Below are 25951 nucleotides of genomic sequence, written 5' to 3'. Positions count from 1 at the left end.
TCACGACGCGACAATTAAACGCCACTAAACATAAATCTTTCACAAAATACTCATCACGAAATCCCAAAGCAGGCTGCGCTGCCCGAAGGACGAACAATGTTGTTTGACAGGTTCGCGACACGAATTCAGGCTTGCACGAATTCCGGCAAGTTGGGTAGGCCAATTATCGAGGCGGCAGAAACACGGGGGTGGTCAGGGGTGATCCCCTTGATACCTTGGTAATTTCTTCGCGGCAGGGCGGCTGACGGGACAAGGAGAACGTGTTTCGGGAGCTACGAGCAAGAAAGGGCGTGAACTCGTCCCTCTACTGGCGGATAATTGATTAGGCATTTAATTGGACGGAATAGCAAGGCCAGACACTGTGCGCCGTTGTCGCCGTTCTCTCTCTCTCTCTCTTTCTCTCTTTCTCTCACTCACTCTCTCTCACATACACACTTACTGGTTGAGCGAAGAACCAAGGGAAGAGACGAGAGTTAGAGGTTCCGACGAAGTGCAAGACGAGGCCGGGAAGTCCATTTTCTTGTACGTCGCGAGAAGCTGAATTATAGCGTCATCAGTTAGAAATAATGAGGTAACCTCGGGGAGAAAGCAGCCGCGGACGACACGTCGGCAAAAGTCGCCGGCAGATAACTTATTATTTTGCAATAGATTTCCGCGCCTGGCCCTGGCCGAGCTCTATTCCGGCCAACTTCATACGCTGTGCCCTGACTCTCTTCCACTCTCTTCCATTAAACATGTCGCCGTTTCCGCTTCGTCGCGCCCGTTTTTCTTTCGCTTCGTTCCCTTCTTTAACCGGTTTATTAAGTTTCCTTCGATTGCCGATGTTTCCTCTAGTAAATTGTATTTAATGTGCGTTAGGTTTCTCTGCTATTTTCTTTCCCTACGTTTCCCTTATTTCCCTTATTTTCTCAACTTCGTCCCTTTCAAGAATTTGCTATTTATAAAACTATATTTTTCGCTTCAGATAATTCTGTACGCTGAATTTCTTAATGAATATACCGGTTTCTGAAAATTCGTTCTATCTCGTTGCCACTTTGACTTTGCTTAATTATGAAATTTTTAATTTCTAATTTTTAATTTGCCTTTTAATAAACAAAGACTGCTAGTCTTGCGAGACAAATTTTCACACAAAATACGTACAAAGATATCGCACGTATTAATGACGATTCTTTCATATCTGTTTCAGATCGAAGAAGCTCTATAACGATAAAAAGCACCAATAAATGAAAAATGATCGAAAACCATCAGCCGAATATTAGAATAAAAATTCGGAATGAGAGCCGGAATAAATCTTAGCTCTTCGTCGAGTCTTTTCGACTTGAGCGAATATAAATCCAACGACGCCAAGAAGTAGCATAACTCACCCAAAAGAACATAACTCATTATCCCTCCGATGGATCTCCACCTTTCCGATTCTAATTCGCGGATAATCCTCCCTCTTTCTCCCTCTTCTTTTTCATCCCCCTTTCCATTCTCGGCAACTTCGAACTCGGATCAATGAGGCCGTCGCCGGAAGAAGACTCGCGAGAAGCAGTTCTACGAGGCCGAATCTGCACAAAGACCGTCCCCTTGGTTCTTTCCACAAGACCTCCAAGTTCAAACCGTCTTCACGAGCCTTTTCGACGCGTTCCACCCTTTTCCTTCACGAAGGCAACGAACGATAGAAGCAGGAAGTCGTTCAGCCGCTGAACGAACAATCGTCATCGCGAATTCTCCTGAATCGCCGTGTGGCCTCGTGGTTTTGTTCCCCGTGGCGGCGGCTGGAAAATTCACGAGACGAAGAACCGCCACACCATTGCGGTATAATCTTCTTCGTTTCCTTTCGTTCGTCCGCCGGTGAACGAACTTCATCGGCGCATCGGTGATTAGTGCGGCTGGCGAGTTTCTTTTAGCTGAGTTTCGAACATCAAAGGAAAGTTTCGCGCTTTCCATCGATCGAAAGGGTTCGCGGATTCACGCAGAAAGGATTCTTCGCTCTGACGGAGCCGGAATTGTCTCGAGTGTCTCACGGGATTTTGATAGGGTGATGGGTGGTTCTAATGTTACCTTTCCTCCTGATATCGTCAATTTTACTACCTGGAATTTTGACCTTTCGGTGGGTTGGCGAGAAAGTTATTCGTGGAATTATTGGCTCGGAGAAGTGTGCGTTTATTCTTATCATAAAATTTATAGATACTCTTAGCCATTTGGATACTTCATTTCCATGTAGCTTGTGACGTGTGACTTGTATTTAACATTGTGTTTATTTGCATTCAAATGTAATGCAATTATAACACGTACAAGGAGGAAACGAGTTGTACATAAAATATCAATTAATTCTTAATAAAATGTCAAAATGTAATCCAAAAAGGTGTTTATTTATTACGATGCATAGGTATCACTGACAATATTTTCTTCTTGTTAGGTAGATGATACATTTACACTGTACATGTGAATGCGTGTGTAAGCGCCAGGTCTCAGTTGAGACAAAAGACGATTGGAAGCTGTTAGAAGTCAGAAGCTGTCAGAGTGTAATATACAGGGTGGTTGGTAACTGGTGGTACAAGCGGAAAGGGGGCGATTCTACGCGAAAAAAGGAGTCGAAAATATAGAATAAAAATTTTTCGTTTGAGGCTTTGTTTTCGAGAAAATCGACTTTGAATTTTCGCTCGGTACGCGTGCACTTTATCGCGTCTCGTTATAACGGATCTCACTGTAGATCGTTGTCTCGATGGAAAAATTAAAAGAAAAAAAGAAAAAATTTCATTCTATATTTTCGACTTCTTTTTTCGCGTAGAATCACCGCCTTTCCGCTTGTACCACCAGTTACCAACCACCCTGTATATGCATAACTGTTGTGTGTGAATAAAGTAAACTATTTGTATTTCCGAATCCTCTCGATACCTTAACACCTCTGTTCGTAAAAGCAATATCATCATTTCATCTCGTAAATTTACGTCTCTCACTCGATTAAATAAAACCATCCGATCAATAGAGATCCATTGTACGTAAAATCAAATCAACAGAATTTGAAACGCTTCGCGACTATCCTTGAAAATCTGCTTAAAGCGTGGCGAAATGCAAATGTTATTTAACGATTATACCTGAGCATCGACAACCAAGATGGTATCGCGCCGAGTGAAAAGGAGCCAACGCGGCGCCGGGAATCCCAACTCTTATGGAACAATAGTCTGATCGCGAGTTAATTAACAACCAGCCGCTGTTTATACGACAGTTACGACGATTTATATACCGGCCACGTTTCTGGTTTCTCCTGTTGGATTAGAACGCCAAGAGCTCCGATTATTCTCGATGGATAAAGAACGAGGAATTCCGTTCGACTCGAGGGACGCTGACACGCGTATTGCTCTCGCCTGTTATGGCAATCGCTGGTTATTTTGTGAACGATACTATTATACGAAAGCATTTTATGCATGATACTATATACCACAGTATTTTTACTCGCATTTGCAAAAATAATTGTTTTGCACATTGTTGGAATTGGAGAATATATAGAATTTTTAAAAGTAAAAGTATTAGGATTGACAATATATTAACTGGAACGATAATTGTTAAACTGCAGATATTTATGGAAATTCATAGTTTTCGTATAGCTGGAATGTCTACGAATCGAGCTCCTTCTATCGAAATTCCGAGTGCTGGAAACAAGAAATAACAGAATGAAATCAAGCCTAAAACGCTACTGATTATATCGACAGGAGATATTCGCACAAAGGCGTGGGAATGATAATTAACTGTAATAACTCTGTCTCACTTCTGTGCACAGTTGATTTCGAGGAGAAGATGCAAGCAGCGAAACTGACGGACAAGACCGAGTATTTGCTTGGTCGCGGATAGTTGGCGGTTTATTCGCGAACAATGGCCGTGTCGAAGGGAATTCTCTTTCGCGAGGAAAAAGTAACAATGGCACCTCTTTATTCAGAAAGCCGTTGCCCTGAGTAAACGAGCTCCAGTTCGCGAACGAACGTTTACAGAGTCACGGTATTATCTCGGCGAATACATTCAAATATTCGTTGCTACTCCGTCACGATTTCGCTTATCTGTATGCTTACAAATGAATATCGAACGAAACGAAACGAGTGTCGTGTTTCTTTCTTTTTCTATTGCGTCGGGGTGCCGTCGTATTTTGTATGGATTTGTCGTGGCTGCTATTGATAAAGTTAGGGGCCAAGAGGCGGAGGAAGTGGAGCGGGTTTGCGTAAGTTCAAACGGATGCCCAGTAGAACAGCACCGCATATGGTCAGACATAAGGGGAATAGGATGGTCTCGTGTATTTCCACGCGAGCGAGTAGAATGGATCCGTGTACGGTCGGACGGGGACTGAAATAGAATAGGACAGGGCATAACCCGACGAGGATACAAAAGGATATGGATGGAGCTTTCAAATAAATTGTAAGTAACAATTCCTCCCCTCTGCCACCAAGCAGCCCGTGTTCCGGCAAATATTACGCTGTCGTGTTATCGATCATACGGCTATCTTTCTGTGAAAATAGCTAAAATTGCATGCTTCCAGTGATCACGCGAGTAACGTGAGTTACAGAAATTAAGCACGGCGTAGATTTCTTACGGATTCTATTTCTGACTCGTCACTTTGATTCGTTAAATCCTTATAGGTAGAATTTTAGAATTCGTTTACGAGGCTGAAGATTGTAGTTGATTGGAAATTTCTATTCATTTCGATTTCAGTATTAAAGATCGATAAATGAAAGATTCGCGATAAAAGTGATTCTTCTCTTTTCCTCGAGTTTTTAGATAATAACGCATTCTAGTCGTTGGAACAGTCTGACGATATAGTGGAATTGATATCGTAAAAATAATCTATATCTTGATTTATTGTTCAATGAAGATTAATGGATTCTATAAAAACAGTCTTTATCGCGAGCTCCACAATTTCGCGATTCAATTGGATGCCGCTCAAGATTTTTAATACTCATTCGTTTAATGGCTACGTTACTGGGTCAAATAAAAATAGTCATATTGTATTCGAAATGATTTTCCTATTACAAACAGAAAGTGGCGCGTTATTCAATAATCACAAAAGACGTTACACGGTTCGAAAAAGATTGAAATATACTGCTGCGTACACCGAAGCCAGTTAAAACAACAAAAACATTTCACTGAAATATCTTGAACGTATCTTTACCCCATCCAATCTGCCCAACCAATAAACTCGCCAGTAACACCGGAACTGAAAAATACAGGCAGGAGAATCCCTATAAAACGTTCCTCTGGCCGGTTCACAAATTCCACCTCTCGAACGCGTTTCTGCCGTCACTTCGGTTCATCGAATTTTTGTCAGGGCCGGGAAAGAGTCGAGGGTGGAAAGTCAATAAACTCTGAATTCCGTTTCTCCAACCGAACAGAAATATTTCAAAACGTTCCCGGCTAACACAACCACCCTGGGTCACATACGAAACGAGTCACGATGATCGGAAGTCCAGACGTTCGTGGCTCGTGTCCCAATCCGCGGAGAATTAGGATTCTCGCCGAATCGGTTCGGTTTCGATCGCGAAATTACGCTGTCTGACAATTTTGGGATCGCCTAGCGAACGACGAATCCAGTTGAAACTGGCGGAAACGTGCACATGGGCGAAGATCAGAACTAGGACTGCATGTAGGGTGGTTGAAGAGGGATGAAAAAGGGCAGAGGGGATGGAATCGAGAGAAAAGCACGGAGGAACCTCGGTCGAAGACGTACGTTCGACTCGGCAAGTCGGTGGTTCGGTGGTTCGCCCTATTGTTTAATTTAAGTGCCAAAGTTTAAACCAGGTTAAACGCCGTATAAATTCACGAGGTACATGAAACCACCCTTCGACTGTTCCTTTTGCCCTTCGCGTATACCTTTCGTGTCCTAGGAATAGTGGGTGTTGTAAGGGGGATTGGTGAGGATACGAAATGGACCGAGGGATGTATTTAAATAGCGCTGAAACTAGATGTGACGTCACTGCGGCTTCCGGCTCGGGTAGTTAAGGCTGACGATAGTTAAGGCTTTTATCCGGTTTTTCACTTTGCTTATTCGCTATTGGATTATCCTCTGCCGACTACGGACATTTTAAGTCGTTGCTGAATCGGGAGAAGGTTTAGGTTTCCTCGGGATAAAGTTTTCAGTTTCTAAGGCGAAGCGAATTGTTTTACGAAGCTAGCGTGATTATGTAGTTGATTATGTTTCATATACCGTCTGGAGAACAGGAGATGGGATATAGTTAAATAGAAGAGACGCTTTATAATTTATAATTGTCGATACCGTACTACAGCTGGTACCGGAAATCAAATCTATTAAAATACCAGGTTTCAGGGATTTTGTTCTGGCAATTTCATAAATGTATTATGAAAGTACAAATAAATTAATTAATATGTAAATATAATGAACGCAATGGTACGACGATACTTTTTGTAGCAACTGTATCTACGTATAAAGTATAGTAGTTTATGTTCAAATTTTCCAAACGTTACGTTGGTGTACAGTATTCGGTATCCGCGAGAGATGGCAAATTATCCTTGGATTATTAATGCGACAAGTCTCGCGTGTCCGCGGAATTAATGGGCTGTTTAGAATATTAATTTCTAAGGAAGTACCGCGAAACAGGCCCAAATGGATCTGGCCTGACGCATCCCTGTAATGTAACTATTAATCTTCCGGGTAGAAACGTGCATGTGCAGTCGGGAACCGCGTGACAAAGGGCAAAACCTTGATACCCATAACTTGTCTCGGTGTATTTCGTCCTGTTCTGTTCCCACTCTGAATTACGGTTACAACAACTAAGAGATAATCGTATCGGACTATGTACGAGAGTAAATTGTTCGACAAAAATATCGATTCGAGACTTTATTTAAAGTCAGACAAATTTACTCTAGTTTACGTAAAATATACGCGATTTGTTTTCATTCATATAGCTCCGTAAGACATCGAATGATTTTATGATTTTTCGATATACTCAATGTTTCTGATATGTATTAATAATATGCAATAACATATATATATATATATATATATATACATATACAGTGGTGAATAAAGGTATCGTTGCACAACAATAATTTTTCTATAAAATCTTTTCCTATATAAATCTAATACAAAAGATACGAGGTGAAATGTCTTACCCTTAAAGGCGTATTATAATTGAGAATGGTATGACGTAGATTAACTCTTAACTACTATTATGAGGTGTTACAATATCGCAAACGTCGTAAACACTGGCATAATTTCCCTTTCAAGTAGCATGGACACTAAATGTCTCAGTTATCTCGAATAACATCGAGCCTTGTAATGATACGATATGACTGTTTATGGCAATTTGGATTACAATTGTTCTATTCGAGTATTTCAAAGTTTCACCAAGAATTAGCTTTATAGTAAGTAGGCTGTTTCTCCAAGTTAGAAGTCGAATAAAACTCTAACACAGTTGCTAAAGTTCTAAAAGACTCCAAGGCTAATGTTTATACAACATTCCGCAATACCTTAGTATCCTACACTAACAATTAATAATTCTCTCCTGACAATATGAAAATTTCCATGTTACCATGTTACTTAAAGAAAAACGATAACTTTCGTCTCAGCAACCCAAACTTCATCTCGCATTAGTATTCACGATACAATTTCAAACGCAATTCGAAACCCGCTGAACTCTGGAAACAGTAGTTTCAGAAAAATCCACGCAATATTTAGAAGTTCTTGGTTGCGACTTCGTTGTCGAAGGGTCGAACGAAATTTCTCGTGGAATTTCCACGAGCTACGTTTCATCTTTATGCAGAGTGTTTCGGTAGGTTGAAGAGTCCGAGGGGGATGGGTGGTTTGCGAGGGGTTGGCACGAAAAGAAACGCGCATAGTTCGAATTTGTCGGGCAGGACACAAAGTGCCTTCCACGGAAATGCCCGTGAAAAGGTTTAAACGCGCACCCGAGGGATCGTTTGCTCTTCCTCTCTCTTCCCATCTTCTTTCCAACCCCTCGAATCTAACCCAACCCCCCGATGCCAACTTCCCGGAGCCGGAGTCAATCTTCCCAGGCGCAAGTAGCCGCGTTCTCACGAGGCAAGCTCATCGGATGCATTCTACGCTTTGAAACGAACCATGGTTTGGGTTCTGTTCATTGTTTGGTCCACCCTCGAATCATCCCCTCCAACGTCCAATCGCTATCCTCCGAAGGCACAAAAGCGCCTAAAGGGAACAGGTCTCCAGCGTTCTTCCTCACCTCCCGACTCGCATCGGTTAGCCGGCGTCACACGCGTTGTTTAAGTCAAACAATCGACCATTCGCGAAAAAGGAATACCTTTCGTTTCGTTATTATCAGGAATTCGTGCTCCTTGATTTATGTCTTTCTTTTTTTTTTTTTTTTTTCTTTGGAAGCGAAGATAATTTGATAAGGCGTTTCTATTGTGTTTGAAGAATGATTTGGTTAGCTGTTTTTTCAATTTCAAATCGACGGATAATTTTCAGAGGCGTTGCTATCGGGCGAATGAGTTAGTTGATTTGTAATTGTTAGTGGGTTTGTAAATTTACGTGTTAATAAAAATATTAAAGAACATCTTTCCGTTATTAATGACAAATTATGTCTGATTTCTGCTTAGAATTATGTTTTATTCATAAAAACGTTAAAGGACGAGTTTCTATCATAAACGAGTAACAAAATCAAATTTTTATCATGCTTTAATAAAACTCGGTCCCCATAGAATCAAATTTTTAAAATACAATCAGTAGTAGGTAAATATGTCTATCAATTTTTAAAAAGGAGACAACTTTTACAAAGGAAATTAAAACCAGAACCAGAAACATTGTGATAACCAAAAACATTCATAATTATAGAATTCGAAATTACCATAGACAAATTTAATTCCAACTAGCTCGATTCTACTCCTTACGGGTATAAATATGATATAATTCATCTTCGACAGATACGATACGACTCCAAATACGTCGAAGCTCTATAAGTAAACAGACGGTTTTATCCAAAAAATTAGGAACCCGAGTGGCAAGTCATGTAACTCGTTTTTCCTAAATAACGTTAAACATTTTCTCAACGAGTTAAGATTCTTCCATCGAAAATCAAAACTTAAAGCAGCGGAACATACCGCGGAACTATTCGGTGCGCGATTCGAAATCCTACGAAGAAACGCTTCAATTATTTCATTAACGGGTGGCTGACCCGCCAAGAAACAAAAGTCTCGAACGTTTCGCAGTTCTCGGGAAGAAGTATCGCAACACCGTGGATGATGGAGCTGTAGGCGGAAGCGAAACTCAACCGCGGCCAGAAAGGAAAAGAAACGAAGGGAAAAAGAAAAGGGAGGAAATACAAACGACTCTCGGCTAGGGCTTTAAGGCTCGCGACGAGTGTTTGCACGAAAGCTACTTCGCCAAGAGTGTTATTGTTTGATAAACTCAAAAATGACGCGCCTCTGGTTCGTTTGAAGTCCCGCGGTTCGCGAACTGCCCGGAACAATGAAGTCCCTCAGAAGAGGAAACCAACGAAGTCGTTTAATCATCGAGCTACCAAGTACCTTGGCTTTGCGTTATTTTTATTGGCTGCTGTTTGCTGTTTATGTAAGAAACTTTTTCGTGCCCTTTCATTTCTCTGTTTCCTTTAGATGCATTACTCTGCGAACTGCAGTTGAGTTTGTTACATTTTGCGCGGTTTTAATCACAAAACTTCGATTCTCTCCTTTCTGTTTCGTCTTTGTCTCATGCATACATACGTACGTTTATACAAATTTATATTCTTGTGGATATAATTGAAAGAAATTAAATCCAGGTAGAAAATTGGTTTGCAAGTGTATATTTATAGCAATCAGAAAATTATTTAAACAATCAGTTATCCACTACATTGATAAACCCTAATATTTCACGGGACATTTAACGCTAATTATATGTATTAATTTTGTACTTAATAGTCTATTTGTAGTAAATGTGCTGTAACTTTATATACATTTTTCGATTGGTGTAAAATTTTACCAGTATAATCATGATACTCGTGTTTCATTACAGTATCAATGAAATATCAAAAAGTCTTAATATAATATATTGATAAAAATTGTCCACTTTATCAGTAGTATCTACATCAAACTAAATTGCTATTCATTGTTGCTATAGGTCTACATGTATACCTAAAATTATCAAAATTTCCAACTAATTCCATTTTCAAGAAATTATAAAATCTGAGAAAAGGAGAAGCAATACGAGCTCGGCTCATGAGCCAACGAGCCATTTCTCGCTGAGAAATAGACAGTCTAAAGGAAGTTCCAGTCATGTTCGGGCTGAGCTTCGAATCGGGACTTCTGCTCACGTGCCGGCAATCACCGTGTCAGCTGAGGCAGCCACGTGATTCGTTTCTATCGTATCCACGGTGCGATTAGAGTTAGCACGTTTCGCGTAACAAACGAAAGGTTTCGCCTTTGAGACCGTAGCCAGCACAGCTTTCGCGAAAATCGGACAAAGCGCACGTGGTCAGTGTTTCGCGCTTTTCACACGATGGAACCATCACCACGACGCTCAAACGGTCATGGAACTTTCTTTGAATAGCAGCGAACTCTGGTGAAAAATGGAAAGTCTTTTATTTCATAAAACTAGTACTTTTTAACGTACAGTTGTCGGAATGGTCAAAATCAGTAATTTGTAATTTTTTGTTATTTCGCATACTTTTTACAGTCTAGTTGTTGAATATTTTGTATGTTAGAAATATGTAGATACTAGAAGATTTTAATTTGTAGCGTTTTAAGAACATGTTTTACTACGATATATCGCAATTTGTGTATTGAATAGGAATAATATATTAAATTAATCAACGTTCAGCTATCCATGTGTTAATTTTTCAGGAAAATTTTCGAAAAATAATTGCAGCGTTAACAGCAATTATTTCCGAATTACGATAAAATTGTCGATACTTTGTCACGAAGATGCACGTAAAAACGGCCAAGGGAACTACGATTAATTTTAGAAAGGTTTCGGCAAAATCGAATTATCTCCGTAAATTGCTCGTTCCAGTTCTGTTTCAAATTATCGGTTTTCGCCTCGATTCGCTAGATTTATACACCGTCAAAGTTTCTTACCTACTTTTTAATTCAATTCTTCGCTCGATTCAGTTTTACGACTCCCAATCGAAATTACGTATTAATTACTTTGGCAACTTTCGCATGCTTTTCCAACGTCATTGTGATCAACAAGCAACTCGATATTTTTCGAACAAATCGCTGTCGATCTGGCATATATTGTTACGTGAACAACGATGCATTTGCATGTTAATATGAATTCGGCGATTTTATTTCGGCGTTGTTCAGACGAAATTGACGATCGTAATTAAAAAATATATTAATACGCTCTATGTTGATTACGTCTGCTGCAATGGAAGATGGGTGTATTAACACCGTCGCGAACGATACCGAAGCTGGCTATCGATGCGCATCGAGTATTGAAAAGTTGGATGAAATTAAAAATTCACATTGGACGTGGACAAATTTATCAGCATATCTATATCTCTAACCTTGACTCCTTTAACCATCGACGTTATCGTCCAGTCGTTTAATTCAAGACGAGGACACTTACCAACTGTTTCGTATGAAATTGTCTACACTACAAATAACAAGTTATAGTAAATAAAAAGATCAATTTTAAAATTCTTTGGAAAATATATAAAAAGATTTTTTATCCTACACATAGGACGACAACACTCACGAATTTCTTCCTGTAAATATTCCTGTACAAGCACAATAATAAGTTATAGAAAATGAAACAATTGCGCAATTTCAAAAATTTACTATAATTATATTTAAATCATCACGATCAAGCAATTTCCAAGAACGAGCCCATTACGAACTTGTTAACAAAGGAGTGAAATTCCTTTCGATTGTGATAAATATTTTATAGCGTTACGTCGGTCAGTAAATTTTCTCCAATTTAACCAAACTGCTTTCGTGGAAATCAGTAATAGAACGCGTCAGTCTCTCCTAAATATTCTTTGGCTCGTGTCGAAGTGTATCGACGTTTATTCCACGGTGGATACAAGCAGCCTTCGCCAAGCGATTTCCATAAAACAATTTCCGCAACTGCACTTTCGCGTCCTAGACGAGTAGACGTGGAATTCTCGTGTCGCGTTACGTCACGCGAATACGCGATAAAGCCATGCATCCAAGAGGGAAACTACAAGAAATAACGTTGTTCGACGAAAGCAACGTTAATCGATCGATCCTGCAAATAAAAGATCTTCGAAAGGTCTTCTATTCTATGAATACTTTATTTGATAAAGAATTATATTCCAAGTTTGATAAATTCGAGAAATGATAGTGAATTACGGTCCCTTGGGGATCAACCGGAAATTTATCGCGACGACGTGGCCTTCTTGCGAAAAATTATAGCAAACGTCACTTGGTGCAATTCTATGTGTAAATATAAGTGCTTTATACCGTTTTATTATTTTCAAATTTATTTACGAAATTAACGATTTAAATAAAGAATTTGTCATTTTTATAATTATTAGAACATTCGTTAGTAAGTCGATTTAATGGCTCGCTAATTAAATTGAATGGCCCGTTGAGAGATTTTAAAGCTGAGATCTGGAGATAGAGATGTCGAGGCTAGCAGGATTAATAACGATAACGAGTTAATATTATTATAAGGCGATCCTGGATTTGGCTGTTTTCTATGAAAGCTTCGATCGCAGTACGTTTCATCTTTTGACGTAGTATCTTGGCATAACAATACATATATCTATTTCGATACTATTAGTAATATACTAAATCGTTACATGTGTGTATCTTTTTTTTACATATTAATATGGGAAGAATATATTGCACAGCAGGTAGAATAAATAATCGCTATGGTCAGACACAGTATGTGTAATATACAATGAATCGAATGAACGAAATAATCATAATAAATATATACACTGCAGTATAAATATTTCACATCAAGTGGAATAGTCGTTTTCTGGTCAGACAAGCCGTACCTTATTGTCTATAAAATTTAATTTAAAATTTAATGCTAATATACCCTTATCTTCGATATATTTATTACATTACTTTCGAAATATTCTATTAACAAACAAAAATCTCTTTTTCTATAAACTACAGAAACTTCCCTTCTGAAAAATTTGATTACTCGAATCTCATTATTCACTATATTAATCTTACAAGTAAAACCCTTTCCCCTCTAGAAAACCAATATCTATTCGATCTTTCCGAGCGTATCGACAGTGTCTACGACATACAATCGCACAACAGTGTGTCGTCGAGCCGTTAAACAAATTGCTTCGCCATCTGAAGGGAGAAGAGATACATCAGCTCGACCGTTGCAAGGATTCTTGCAAATTCCAGCTCGCGTTTGAAAAGTGGAACTGCAATCTTTCCCTCGATGAATATTCACCTGGCAAAGCAAACAATCGCCTTTCCCTCTTTCTCTTACTTTTTCTTTTTGATCCTGCCGCGTTCTTTCGATCATTTGAAAAAGTTCCGTGCAATGCACGTAACACATTCATAAAAATGTTTTATGACAAACGTTCAAATATTTCCCAAAGCCATTGAAAGCCGATGAATAGGAAAATATTTCGAGAACAAAATTCCACCCTCACCGTCCTCGATGCCTGTGTCCTCTCATTAATTATGGTTCGACGATTAATCAAGCAGTGGCTCGTCGTTGTTCGCAAGTCGCATCGGCGAGATTTACAATATTTACGTGACTCGTCACGGCGCCGCAGCGCGCATCAATTTCACAGCGGAAAATGGGCCCCGCGTAAATCGGCCGCCGCGTTAATTTCCACACATGCAATCCACGCGGCGGCTGCTCGATAAAACCAGCCCGACGTAGCGAACAAAAAGCGGAAGGGAAACGAATGACGGCGAAACCGAGCCCCCATAGCCCGGCGCACCGTTGTTATCCTCGCATCTGCGAAACCAATGACCGCTTTTTTTCCATTTACCTCGCGGTTGCTACTGCTATCGCTTGATATGCCTGGATCAAGTTTGTTTCGAAGCGAATCTTTAGGATAAAATTAAGCCGCGATTGTGATGTAAATTGTAACAGCGAAATATGCCACCTTCTTGCAAAATAGAATTAACGTTTACTAGTGACATTTTGTAAGTCGCGATTTTTGAGTCATTGGTACTAATACATTCTCTTGTATGCAGTATTAACAGATTTGCTAATAAAAGAAATTAAATTTCTTAGATGAACTTGATAAGTTACAGATCATTGTATTTAACGTAAAATTGTACGATTGTAAAGTAGAAGGTCCACAATCTACGAATTGTGACGCTGGGAAAATATGGAGAATTTTAGAATTTTTTAAGATATTTCCGTAGCCTCAAGAAACTAGCGGCACGTTGTAATATGTGATCGTTTGATTGATCAAGCGAGGTTGAGATTCAGATGAACATCCTATGGATGAATCTCAGCTTGGATTGCGGTTAGGTAAATTGAGTAACGAGGGGTTTGAGAGAACTTTCATGTGGAATTCGAAGTCAGAATTTTCTTTTGCTACTGTTTCTCAATGTTCCTCTATCCATAATTGAATTCATAAAATTGATATCGTTCTGCCGATATTGCGAAATATACACGCGTCAGAATAAAGTTAATAACTGTATTACGTTTTTATTTCAATTATTATTAAAATCAAAGACTATTTTAAGAGCAAAGAGATTTAAATTAGATTGTCAAATGACAATTATTTCCATTTTAAAGTCATACTATCTATGATATAAAGATTGTCAAAGAAGTCTAACGCTGCATATTAAAATCAGTGATTACTTTTAGGGTAAGAGAGAATTAGCATGATTTCACGCGTAGGGGAACTGAAGAACGAATAAACGTTTAATTATTATTTTCGTGGCTTTAAGGTATCACGAACCAATAAGACGAACGTTAAACAGCCACATTGGTAATTAATGGATATATTATCGAACTAACGAACTCCCTGGCGTGGTGAAAAATGGATAGAGAGAAAGTGGAGAACGGTCCAGAGTGAATTCAAAATCCATTACTAGCCGGCGACAGCTCTGGGAATAGCCGCGGCGTAGCTACTCACGTTCAACTGAATGCGTCTCCCCGTGATATCAGTCTACCCAGTCAAATAAATCATCCGAAAAATGTTAATTTTCACTTGAATCTACTTCACGTATCTGCGACGCGTCGAACCAATCGCTGTCTGATGTGTTTTATTTTTTAACCTGAGATGGTATTTGTGAGTTTCGATTAAGACGAACGCCATTCTTTTTTAGAAATTTTCCTACGTCTTTTTTTCTATTCATACATATTCTGTTCCTATATTTTTCATTACTTGTTATTATTTCCATTTCCATTAGTCTTTCGTGTTTTATCTTATTTAAGATAGTATCGCTTATTTACCATTTTGCTTCGAAATTTTCAGATAAATTTATTTTATAATTTAAATTTAAATCCATTTATGAGTTAACGTTTAATCGCTTTTTTGTTGGATTTAACTAAAGTATTTTTAAAGTATGAAATATTTAGGAAGAATCCCCTGCTGGGGATACCAATCGATATTATGAAATTTATAACTTATTTAATATACGAGATCCCCAAATGGGGACTGTGAAAGCTAATATTATTTTGTTTCTATACGTGTTATTATTATTAATTTTATTATTATTCCGTGGTATTTTAATTATACTGTTCCTCTTTGAAACGCTGTTGTAATTAATGTATTCTTTCCTAGATTAATATGCTCATACAATATATTCCATTTTTGTATTAACGTTCCCGTTTCTTTTATTCTTTCCTAAAGCTCAGATTAAAATTATTTCTACGGTGTTAAGGGGTAAAACTAGATATCTTATGACAGTTAATAAAATGTAAAATGTTTGATCCGAAGAAACATTTCAATTGACTTTTTCACATACATACAAATAACAGAAATAAAATGAACGAAAATTAATGAAAATAAATGAAATGAAATGATTTGATATTACAAGACAACTAATAATACATCTTAAGTTCGAAATTATTAAATACTAATAATATATATATATATATATATATATATATATATATATATATATAGTATAAGAAATGATATAATATATAAATAATATCATTTTAATAATATTAATTTTAATAATAATACAGATGCCAATTTTGACGTTAGATATAAATTATATCAGAACGTATAATACTGAATAAAGTAAATATCACGAAGAGAGCATCATCTTCATTGAAACAAAGGCGTGACGATAGAAATTTCCGTCACGAATCGACTCGGTATACAATCCTCCTTTACTTTTGAATACACGAGCTTACTCAAAAGTCGAAGCACCGTCAACGAGGAATAAAAAGAGAAGAAATAAAGGGACATTGAAGAACACTGGATAAATTACCTTGTGTTTGTCGACCGACACTGGTCTCAAGTGGCGGTCGAAGAGAAGCTTGTCAGGCTCGATGTTGATAGGACTCTGTCGTCTTCCTTTGCTGCACAAATACCACTGGGGGTTTATCAGACCCCAAAACGAAGGTCCTGCAAACAAAGTGAAAACATGCATACATTAACGATTTTCCCTAATTTTCTTTTACAAGCAATTTTTTTTATTTTTACCGTGTCATATAAATTAAATCGTTCTTTTGCAATCTTAAAATTATTTTCAGAATTACTACGGTCGCTAGTTTTCAGAAATAACGGGCATGTTATTTTATCAAATACACCACTGTTATTTGAGGAATGTTACAACTGGCTCTCTTACAAAGTTCCACAAAGGTATAATGTAAATTCACGTTTCATTTACGTACCGACGTTTAAAATTTCAAAAATTTCTAATTAAAATTAATTAATCGTTCTAGCCAAGAAAATAGATCGAAATGATTTACGATCATCGAATTATTACAATCAGTGACAGACAAGCGATTTTTCCCCATAAGTTGCTTTATCGCGAACAAATGATACAAGAAGTCACAAATTCTAAAGTAAATTTAAGAACGTATTGTTCGTAGATAATTTTCCTCTACTTTCCCATTTGTAGATTAATACTGACTTCTGACTGATCGTAAATAAAGAGATTATAACATCCAAGAGATTGGTAATCCAATCAATCAGTTAATTCCCACGACTAACAAATTGGACGTAAAATATTTTCCAAACGAAGACTATCATTCGTATCAAACGTCCCCTCCTGAATCTTCTTTCTGGAAAAAAAACACAGTCTTTTGAAACAATCGCAACTGCAGTTATCAACGCGTTATCAGGTGATGTTGAAATTGGGAAAGCGTTTCGATAACGCCGCGTGGGCATCGACGAAACAATTTTTTTCCGGCGGTTTCCAATTTTCCCCGGTTGCAAGTTCGGCGAAGTTTACGGGTCGAAAAACCGCGACAGTGGCTATCCCAGGCGACCGCGAATCGTCGTCTTGTCGTCTGTCAGCCGTTTGGAAATTTGAAATTTTTATAATTTCAACTTTTCCGTGTGGCCTGCGCCGTCGTAGCCCGCCTTCGGAACCTTAGCAGTTCGCGTCAACTTTTATTCGGTAAAAGGGCTTTCGAACTCGTTTCGTAGGGCGACACGAACCAACAGGGAGCTCTCCCTCTTCCTTCTCTTCATCTTCAGCCCGTTTCCGCTCGCATTTCCCGCCGTCTCCTCTGAGAAATTTAACTTTCTTTTCGCGTGGATCGCGAGGATCGATATACCAAGAACGTTCCAACTAACGAATCCTTCCTTCGTGAATCTGTGGGTTAACCAAGAGGAATGATCTCGTTTCTCATCTGCATCAAGCTCTTTTGCTGAACTTCTGAACAAGAAGCAGCGAGAACTGTTCATTGTTATAGGGTTTTCATTATGTAAGATACGATGCAAATTATTTAATTTTAGGGAAATACGTCATCTTTTGTTCGCATATAATTGCAATAGGCGCCGTGTTAAAGGTCAGTAACAATTACACGATAGAAAACATTTACAAGATTGTACGCTATGCAACAACAAATGAGAAAAAGATTCTTTTCTTTTTTCAATTTAAGGATACATTCTCGATATGATGCAAATTTAGTTGATATAGGTTTTTCAATACTGATTCGTAAATATCAATTTTTGCAACTGTTGCACGAATTCTCGTCTCCTTTTCAATCAGAATAAGCGTAGAAACTTCAAAGAGCTAAATATCCCCTTTAGATTATAGCTCGTACTTTTCCCATCATTTCACCAAACATTTTGAACTTTTGCCTTCAAAAGTACGTCGTTCAGGGACGAGTACATAAATGATTTAAGCGATATAAGCTTTCAAGTCAGAGAAATTGCTTCGCTACGAAAATGTACTTTCCTGGAAAAAACTCTGCTATGGACTTTTCTCTGTGGCATTACAGAGTAATAAATTAATTGCCATATACACGACCATTTCCGCATTCACTAATAATTTGAACAGCCACGGACAATTTGTCATTTATGATACAGCAAGTCTTATAATTAGAACAATGAAATTTCTACAAGTGATCGTAATTCGACGAGTACTATAAAATTAAAAAATAACTATAAAAGAAGCAATATAAAGAACAATACAAAGATAGCGAACCTTAATATACGGAAAATTGATATGAACGACGCCGAATCTCTCGTTAGTAGTCGTTAACATGGGAGCTAAAACGACCATAGTTGCGGTTGAAGTATCGCGCGTCTTTTCGTTTAAAGCACGATACAATTCCGCCGCGTTCTCCATCTTCCATAGTTCTGACGTCTATGATATTAACGATCCGACGCGTCGTAAGGGTAAGTAATAAATTATTGCTCGTATAAACAACTCGTATAACCGACGCCCCAGGCACGTCAGCACGGGAATTTGCCACCGTGACGGCACGCGACGTTGCACACAAAGAGAATCTTATACAACGATCCATACACGCCGCGCGGTTTTCCAGCAAAGTGTTCCGTGATACTTTCTCATCTTCATTTAATGCATAATAATTCAGAATATTCGCGGCGACATTGTTGGCCGATCCACAGTGAAAATTTCGTCCCTAACTAAAGATCCCTCGTGCATTCGGACGGTACACAATAGCAATTAATAATAAAGCTTTAGCAAAAGATAGTTTTAAGTCGGTTTTACGACGGGAACGTGATTTCCCTGCTGCTTCTCAGTTTCAGATTTTCCATAACATATTTCGTTCTAGCTTCGTTTATAGCCAGTAGAACATTTCATTTTGGAAAATTCGGTGTTCCTTCTTGCACCTCGATAACAATTGCCAATTTGGATTTTGTCTAAGCTAGGTGACGCTTCAATATCTCGTGGACATATTTTAATTTTAATTTTAATTAAATTTCTTCGAAAATCCATTTTCTCGAGTCTTTTTCCTTCTGATCGTGAATTTAATAAACTCCAACATATATTCCTATCTCACGCTAACAATTCTTCGACAATCATTCTTATTCAAACACAACTACGTGGTTAATTTCCCTATTAATTAATCTCCGATTGTCACGTTCATCCCTTTCGAAATCGTGGAAAACCTCTTAACAGCAGCCCTATCATAGCCTGCTCGTTAAAAGAAACATTTCCGAAAACGATTCACCAACGATCGTTGTGCAACGTTTCACGGACGATTCTTTTTGCCGTGTTAATGAGAGGGGTGCGATAACGATAGCGAGACACGCGAGTGCAATTAAAAATTACGGGGTCAATGCCGATACACACAGTCGCGTTTTTACCGCGATGCGATTGTTAGTCGTGTGTTCTCGCCTTTATCATCGACATATCGACGCAATTAACCCCTTTTGTTCCACGATTCTCACCCTCGAATGGCCCGTTACAACCCCTCTTCTTCCACGATCGGGTTTCTCTTTGTTCCTCTTTCACAGGGTGAAAACAGAAAAAATCACTGGTATTTTTTTTCTAGTTTATCTGGACTCGTTGGGAATATTTTTGGGGGAAGAACATAGCCGTAAATTTCGCGAATGATAACAAACGACTCGTTGAACGCGTCGCTGCGTGTTATAGTTTGTTGGAAGGGAAATGCGCATTTAACGATTTTGTTGGTAGAGTGCTTGTAAATGTTCCCGTTTCAGCAATCTCGCGCACTTTTTTTTTAAAGGTTTCTCGTCGAAACAGGATTTTCAGTTAATTTAGTACCGGTGCTTTTCAAGTTGTTAACATTTTCCAAGCTCAACCGGTTTTTTATACGCTCGTATCAAGTATCATCATCGTTAAATCGGTGGAAAAGTTCATCTCTTTCGCCTTTCAAGTTGAACCCAGGAATTAAAAGTGAACAACTAGTGAAATGATAAAATAAATACTCAAACCTGCATACTACGTGTTAAAGTTAAGTAAATTAATTGTATATTATTTTTTTGGCATTTTTTCTTTTTTTTTTTTTTCTTATTTCAATCTCTAAATACATTTAGATACGTACCACAGTGTATAGATACGCTGGGACAAATCGATGTTTATGATGAAGAAAGATCTATTTCATAGAAAGGAAGATCAATTGCATAGTTTTTTCTAGCATATCCTATTGTATGAATGAAGTGTATGGCCAAGCACGCTTATTTTGCTGTTAATACAAATGCAAGTAACTAGTCTATTGGATAATGTTTAATTTATTAGAAATGCTGGTCCATATGGAAAATATGTAAAGCGAAATATTAATTCGTCTCGTGCTCCAATTCTTCGTTCGTACGTGTCGACCATTAAAATGTAAAATTATTATGAGCCAGAGGGACGAAATAGCGTGTCGGTGAGTAGAGAGGACAGATCTCTCTACAATGTACATATTCATAGGTAAGTAAACAGATATACGAAACGAAACACATCGTGCGATAGAACAGTCGAGTAATTTGCAATAAGGATGTTGATCCTGTATTGCGAGCTAGTTTCAAATTCCCAGCATTTGGTACAGACCTCCGTTTATTCTGCGTTGTGTAAATGAGAACTTCGATTTGGAAAATTTTTACATTCGCGTGGAAAGTAACCAATTTTCTTGGAAATTATGCTTTATTACGCGAGATGAAAAAGAAAGAAACGATACGATATTCGCCAATATCTGTTACCACCGTATCTGTATCTGTTCTATGATTATACAGAATATATTCCAACTTTTACGAAGCAAAATTTTCAAGATTCGATATTAGTTACTTTAGTACTGTTCTATCTTTATTTACTATTTCCCTTATTGATTTTTATGTCCGTACAACCTTTTTTGTCGTATTCATATGTATAGAATATCCTAATAAAATTTTGCCTTAAAAACTAGAACACTCTGTATATAATGTAAAATCTGCATACATAATATATACGTTTCGATGTGATAGGATATCGAACGTTTTATCGGTCGAAATATGAAAACTGAAGGTAATAATGAAAAAAATATCAGATAACGTATCGATACCTGTATTAGATGAACTTGCCTCGGAGAAAACTAGTTTACACAGTCGATTTTCACGCGTGTTTCGTAATACCTGACATTCAACGCTTCGTTGTATAATGCATGCATTTTCGATACTCTGTTGCTTCCGCAGCGCAGTTTTTACATGCTAAATATTAAAATTTCCTTTTAAATACCTAGCGCTACGTTATCGACGAGAACCTGTGTTTCCGCTATTACTCTTTGATATTATTTGGAAAGTGGAAGAGATTTTACGATTTTATTCGGTAATTTTGTTTAAATGTTTATTCCAATTATTAAATTAGTGAGAATATAGCAATTAATTTTGTCAGGCTTCGAAATATTTGTATACCATTTCAATTTGTCAATAAAATATATCTATGTATACAACGTGTTTTTTTAATGTCATATGACTCAAAAAGTTAATTTTAGAAAATTCGCAGAATATTTGATACGAAATGTATCTTGTATAATATTAAATATAAGTTAATAAATATATGAAATATAATAAAATATTAAATATAATATTAAAAAACTAATATGGCAACAATTTATTGATTATATTATATTCTCATTATGTGTGTTCAATCAAGCTCTTCTCTTCATAATAATACTAAGGCAAAATGGAAACCAATAGAAACCACAAACAACACAAGCCCTTGACTACTACTACATCGCAAGCTCTTGACTATTACTACATTGCAAATCTAAACACAGACACTATTACTGATCAAACTTGCTCTATCGTCAAAAAACACACGCCTATTACAGAAACTCTTCGATTAAAAAATCCCCTTTCCTTTAAAAATCATAATAATTATCTTCGATCAAAAGCCAATGTATAAGCCACGTAGCTGACATACAGCTCCTAAAACGCTGAAAACACCAGCTTGGTACCCGGTCCACACGACCAACCAACACCGTCAGGATTTATAGTATCTCGCTTGAGCGTATCGCGTCCAGGCGTCGGCTATTTGTCAAGCGACGCAACATTAACCCGATATTTATAACATCGCCTAGCCCACTCGCCGAGGAATTTCATTTTCGAACAGCGAGCGACCGAGCCTCGCCCCCTAACCAACGATATAATTGCATAATTAGCAGCCTGACGGATCCAGCCAGTCTCTCCAACGCCGTTTTCGCGGAAACTCCGATCCAGATGGGGGTTGGCCAGTGGTCGGGGTGAACCTTCGAGTTAATGAAATAACGGTGGCCAGATGGAATGATTACTTTCTTATCACCCGAAGGCAGGTAGACTATTATGGCATTCATCAGGTACCTGGAGGAAGCAGCCATTGGAGAGGGGTTGCAAAACGGGGTTGCTTCTGGAGGAAAGGGAAACGTGGCCTCGGAACGAGGTAAGGTAAGAGGCGGTAGATAACAGGAGAAAGGGTGATAACTGGAGAGCCTTACTCCAGTGTACAACCAGTTGCGAGACTGCTCCTTTTCTCTCTCTCTCTCTCTCTTTCTCGAAGGGAGGTGTAACAACCCCATTATTGAAACTTCAAGCGCGGAGCAATCATTCTGCAATTAGCAAAAGTGATTAAGTGTAGAAGCTAACGCAGCCTCGTTCGAGTCCTCTGCCTCGCGTTTGCCCTCCTCCAACCTTTCTTCCATCCTCTGTACCCTTTGCTTCATCTTCCTTGCTCACCGTTACCTGTTCAGCAAACCTCTCCCCACCCTATCCCTTCCTTCTACACACCTACAGCTTTCCCTACAGTACGAGAAGCAACACAACCCGTAGTTACATCGCGGTCGTTGTTGATCCCCTTTGCGGTCTGGATTCCACCCTTATTCTATCCCAGCTTCCCCATCCCGGTGTCAACTGCTTCACTGACACCTGTTTTAATTATCCACGTGTCCTTCCTGCGGGGAAGAAAGGACGGGCGTCTGATAATTCGTAATGAACGGACAAGGACAAGTGGATACACACCCTCTGAAGGGTGAGACCTGTTAACTGACGTAATTACAGGCTAGCCACCGCTGCGGATAATTGTTGGGGATTTTTTTCCCTCCGCCTGTTCTAAGAAAGAAGGGCGAAATTATCCTTTCTGGATTCCTGTCTTAAACTGTCCGTCAGTGAGCTTAAATATAGAGGTAACGAAGAGGTTCGTCAGATTCCACTCGATAAGGAGCACCGACTTGGCTAGATGGAATTAATCAAGGGCGGATTAGCCCCGCCGGGATTTCTCGATAAAAACAATTAATCGGTGGATGGAACGGCTTGAAAATTGCCACGGGGGCTGTTCTTACTTGGATCGATGGGTGAAAGAAGGATCGTAAGGTTTTCCAGGATTCTGAGGTTTCTGTAGTTGAAAGATTGATTTATTTCATGATCGAGGACTTCTTTGTAAATTTTTTTCCACAGTAAGAATTATAGGGGTTCGATTGGTTTTTAAATCATCCTTAGTTTCGTTGACACGATCACATTTGCGATGTGCCCACGTATGTCGTCATGGGCATTTTCTATTCTAAGTCTAATGACGTATTTGTACGAGTCATCGATCTGTTTTCCAAGAAATTTTCAACTAAAATTAAACAAATTTTTTAGTTAAAAAGTTTTGGTTTTGTTCAGAAAAGCGTGTCTCTTTTTTCTTTGTTTAAAATGTTATGGTACATAAACAACTGTTTGAAATGTTTTTGATCGAAATAAAAATATCTTATTCTTTACCCTTTAAGTGCAACGGTGTTAATAACATTTTCCATTTATTATAATACGAGATAAAATATATGATGGAATCTACTGCAATATGCAGACGGTGTTAATTGTACGAGGTCAGTGGAATAGTTTCGATACCAGACATATGTCATTCGAGATTGTCACTAGCCGGAGAATTCGAACAATATATCTATTTCGAAGATTTCCTAACCATCTCTGTAGGCATTTCCTGATCATAAATCCTTGCCACCTCCGACGCTTAAAGCATTGCTCGGCTACAATGAAATGTCAATTCTTGGCTAACAGTGGCGTTGCCGACCAACCATTGAAATTCTTCAAATGTCCAAGAAATGTCCAAAGTGCAAACAAAAGTCAAGGTTCAAGATAACAGCGACTTGAAATATTTATACTGCTCATCTATACAAAAAGATAATTGTTTGAAAATGTAACACGAATATTTTTGTATTTCTGAATAGTTGTAACGTGGCCATTTTATATCCTAAAAGTAATATAGGAAGATAGTAAAACATAACATCCATCTAAAAAGTGTAAAAATTAATGGCTTTCTTTTAATTTGGTTGTTTATTATATAACCGCTTAATGCAAAGAGATCTAATGCACGAAGTCAGGTTCTTATCGCATCGCTTTGATCAAATGAATCCCTTGCTAAAAGAATTTTAATTTTCTCGAGTAGCGATGAATAATGAAACAAAAGCACGGATGTATCAGGGTGCTATGGCCGTAATTCAAGGTTTCTTTTCCCCCTCTTAGGTTCATATCGTGCATTCAGAAAATCACGCGCAAATTGCATACAATTATCAAGCCTATCAGCTATCAAACGTAGCGGTAATTTAGAAAATAAACGAAAGACCAAAAGAATTCCGAGAAAACGCTAATCACCGACCGTTCAAGGTGGCGAAGAAACTTTTCGACCTCGTGCAATTACCACCACGATCTTCCCGAGTTAGGCATCGATTCCACGAAACTGTCTCCAATTTCATGGTTATAAAAATACCTCGAAACCTTTGTCGGCATCGATGGACGACCCTGAACATTACTCGATCGTAATTTCTAAATTCCCCTTATTAATTTGAAGAATCACCCGAGTATAAACGAAAGCTTGGAATGACGAACCAGAAACGATGACAAATTGCTCTGTGTACCATCTTATCGAACTGTGTTTAAAAGTTCTGCGACTAGCGCCGACAAGTGTTGCCGCACAGATGGCAGAAACGTTAAATTTCTCGAGAACAATATTGAATCATCCATCCCAGACAATATTTTCACTTCTCAAGCCGTATCTCCATTTTGACCAATTCGACCACCGTAACTCGGATCGGTCTATAAACACCCCCATCCATCAATCTTGTCGCTCTTGGAACTCGGAAAGCTCACGATGAGTCGCGATATCTCGGCTCGAGTTCCAAGAGAGCTCGTAAAAAAGCAGCGAGATCCATCGTAGAAAAAGCTTAATTACGAAACGGTGGATTACAGGTGGAGTAGTGGGGATAGCCTTCATTAGCGTGTGGATTTTCTGCCATCTAAAAACCGTCAGCCACCCCCATACGCGTCCGTGGGGGCATTCGCGACGGCAACCTCGGAAAAGGATAGTTGATTGGGCGAAATGTATTCATGTATGCATATGAATTCAGAAACCAGGAGGAGGCCGAGGCGTCGCGACGCCTCGATGTCTGCTACGGGCTAAAAGCTGGCTGCTTGAAAAACATCTTAATTGGACTTGGCGCGCTGTCGCGATCCCAATGGACCCCTATTTCTCCCATCCTTTAAGAGGTGAACAGGCTGCCTTCGATGCTGCACGTTCCCTCTCCGTCACCCCCTCCCTTTTATATCTGGCCTTCTTCGGCATTTTGGAATCGAGATTGCCCGATAGAGCCAGACGACTGGAGACGCTTTCTTCCACGTCGGGATCGACGCGAATGTAAAATGAGAGAACCTCTTTTCGCGGCGTAAGAGGATCTTGTTACGAGTGAGGACATTTTGAAGGG

The 25951-nt window shown here is 38.6% G+C and overlaps 1 protein-coding gene across 1 annotated transcript in view; it reads right to left on the bottom strand.

Annotated features, from left to right (window-relative positions):
- Positions 1–25951, bottom strand: part of LOC117231381 (carbonic anhydrase-related protein 10-like) — a gene marked incomplete at its 3' end in the record, with an annotated part of 173543 nt that overhangs the window by 4285 nt on the left and 143307 nt on the right. Inside the window, exon 3 of the mRNA XM_033489770.1 lies at positions 16312–16448. Coding sequence (XP_033345661.1) covers positions 16312–16448 — 137 coding nt within the window. The remainder of the gene's footprint in view (positions 1–16311; positions 16449–25951) is intronic.

The sequence above is a fragment of the Bombus vosnesenskii genome, unplaced genomic scaffold (genome assembly GCF_011952255.1).
Source record: "Bombus vosnesenskii isolate JDL3184/JDL3185 unplaced genomic scaffold, Bvos_JDL3184-5_v1.1 scf7180000013272, whole genome shotgun sequence".
Taxonomy (NCBI): domain Eukaryota; kingdom Metazoa; phylum Arthropoda; class Insecta; order Hymenoptera; family Apidae; genus Bombus; species Bombus vosnesenskii.
The sequence above is the reverse complement of the archived record's forward strand: the minus strand, read 5'-3'. Positions and strand labels throughout refer to the sequence as shown.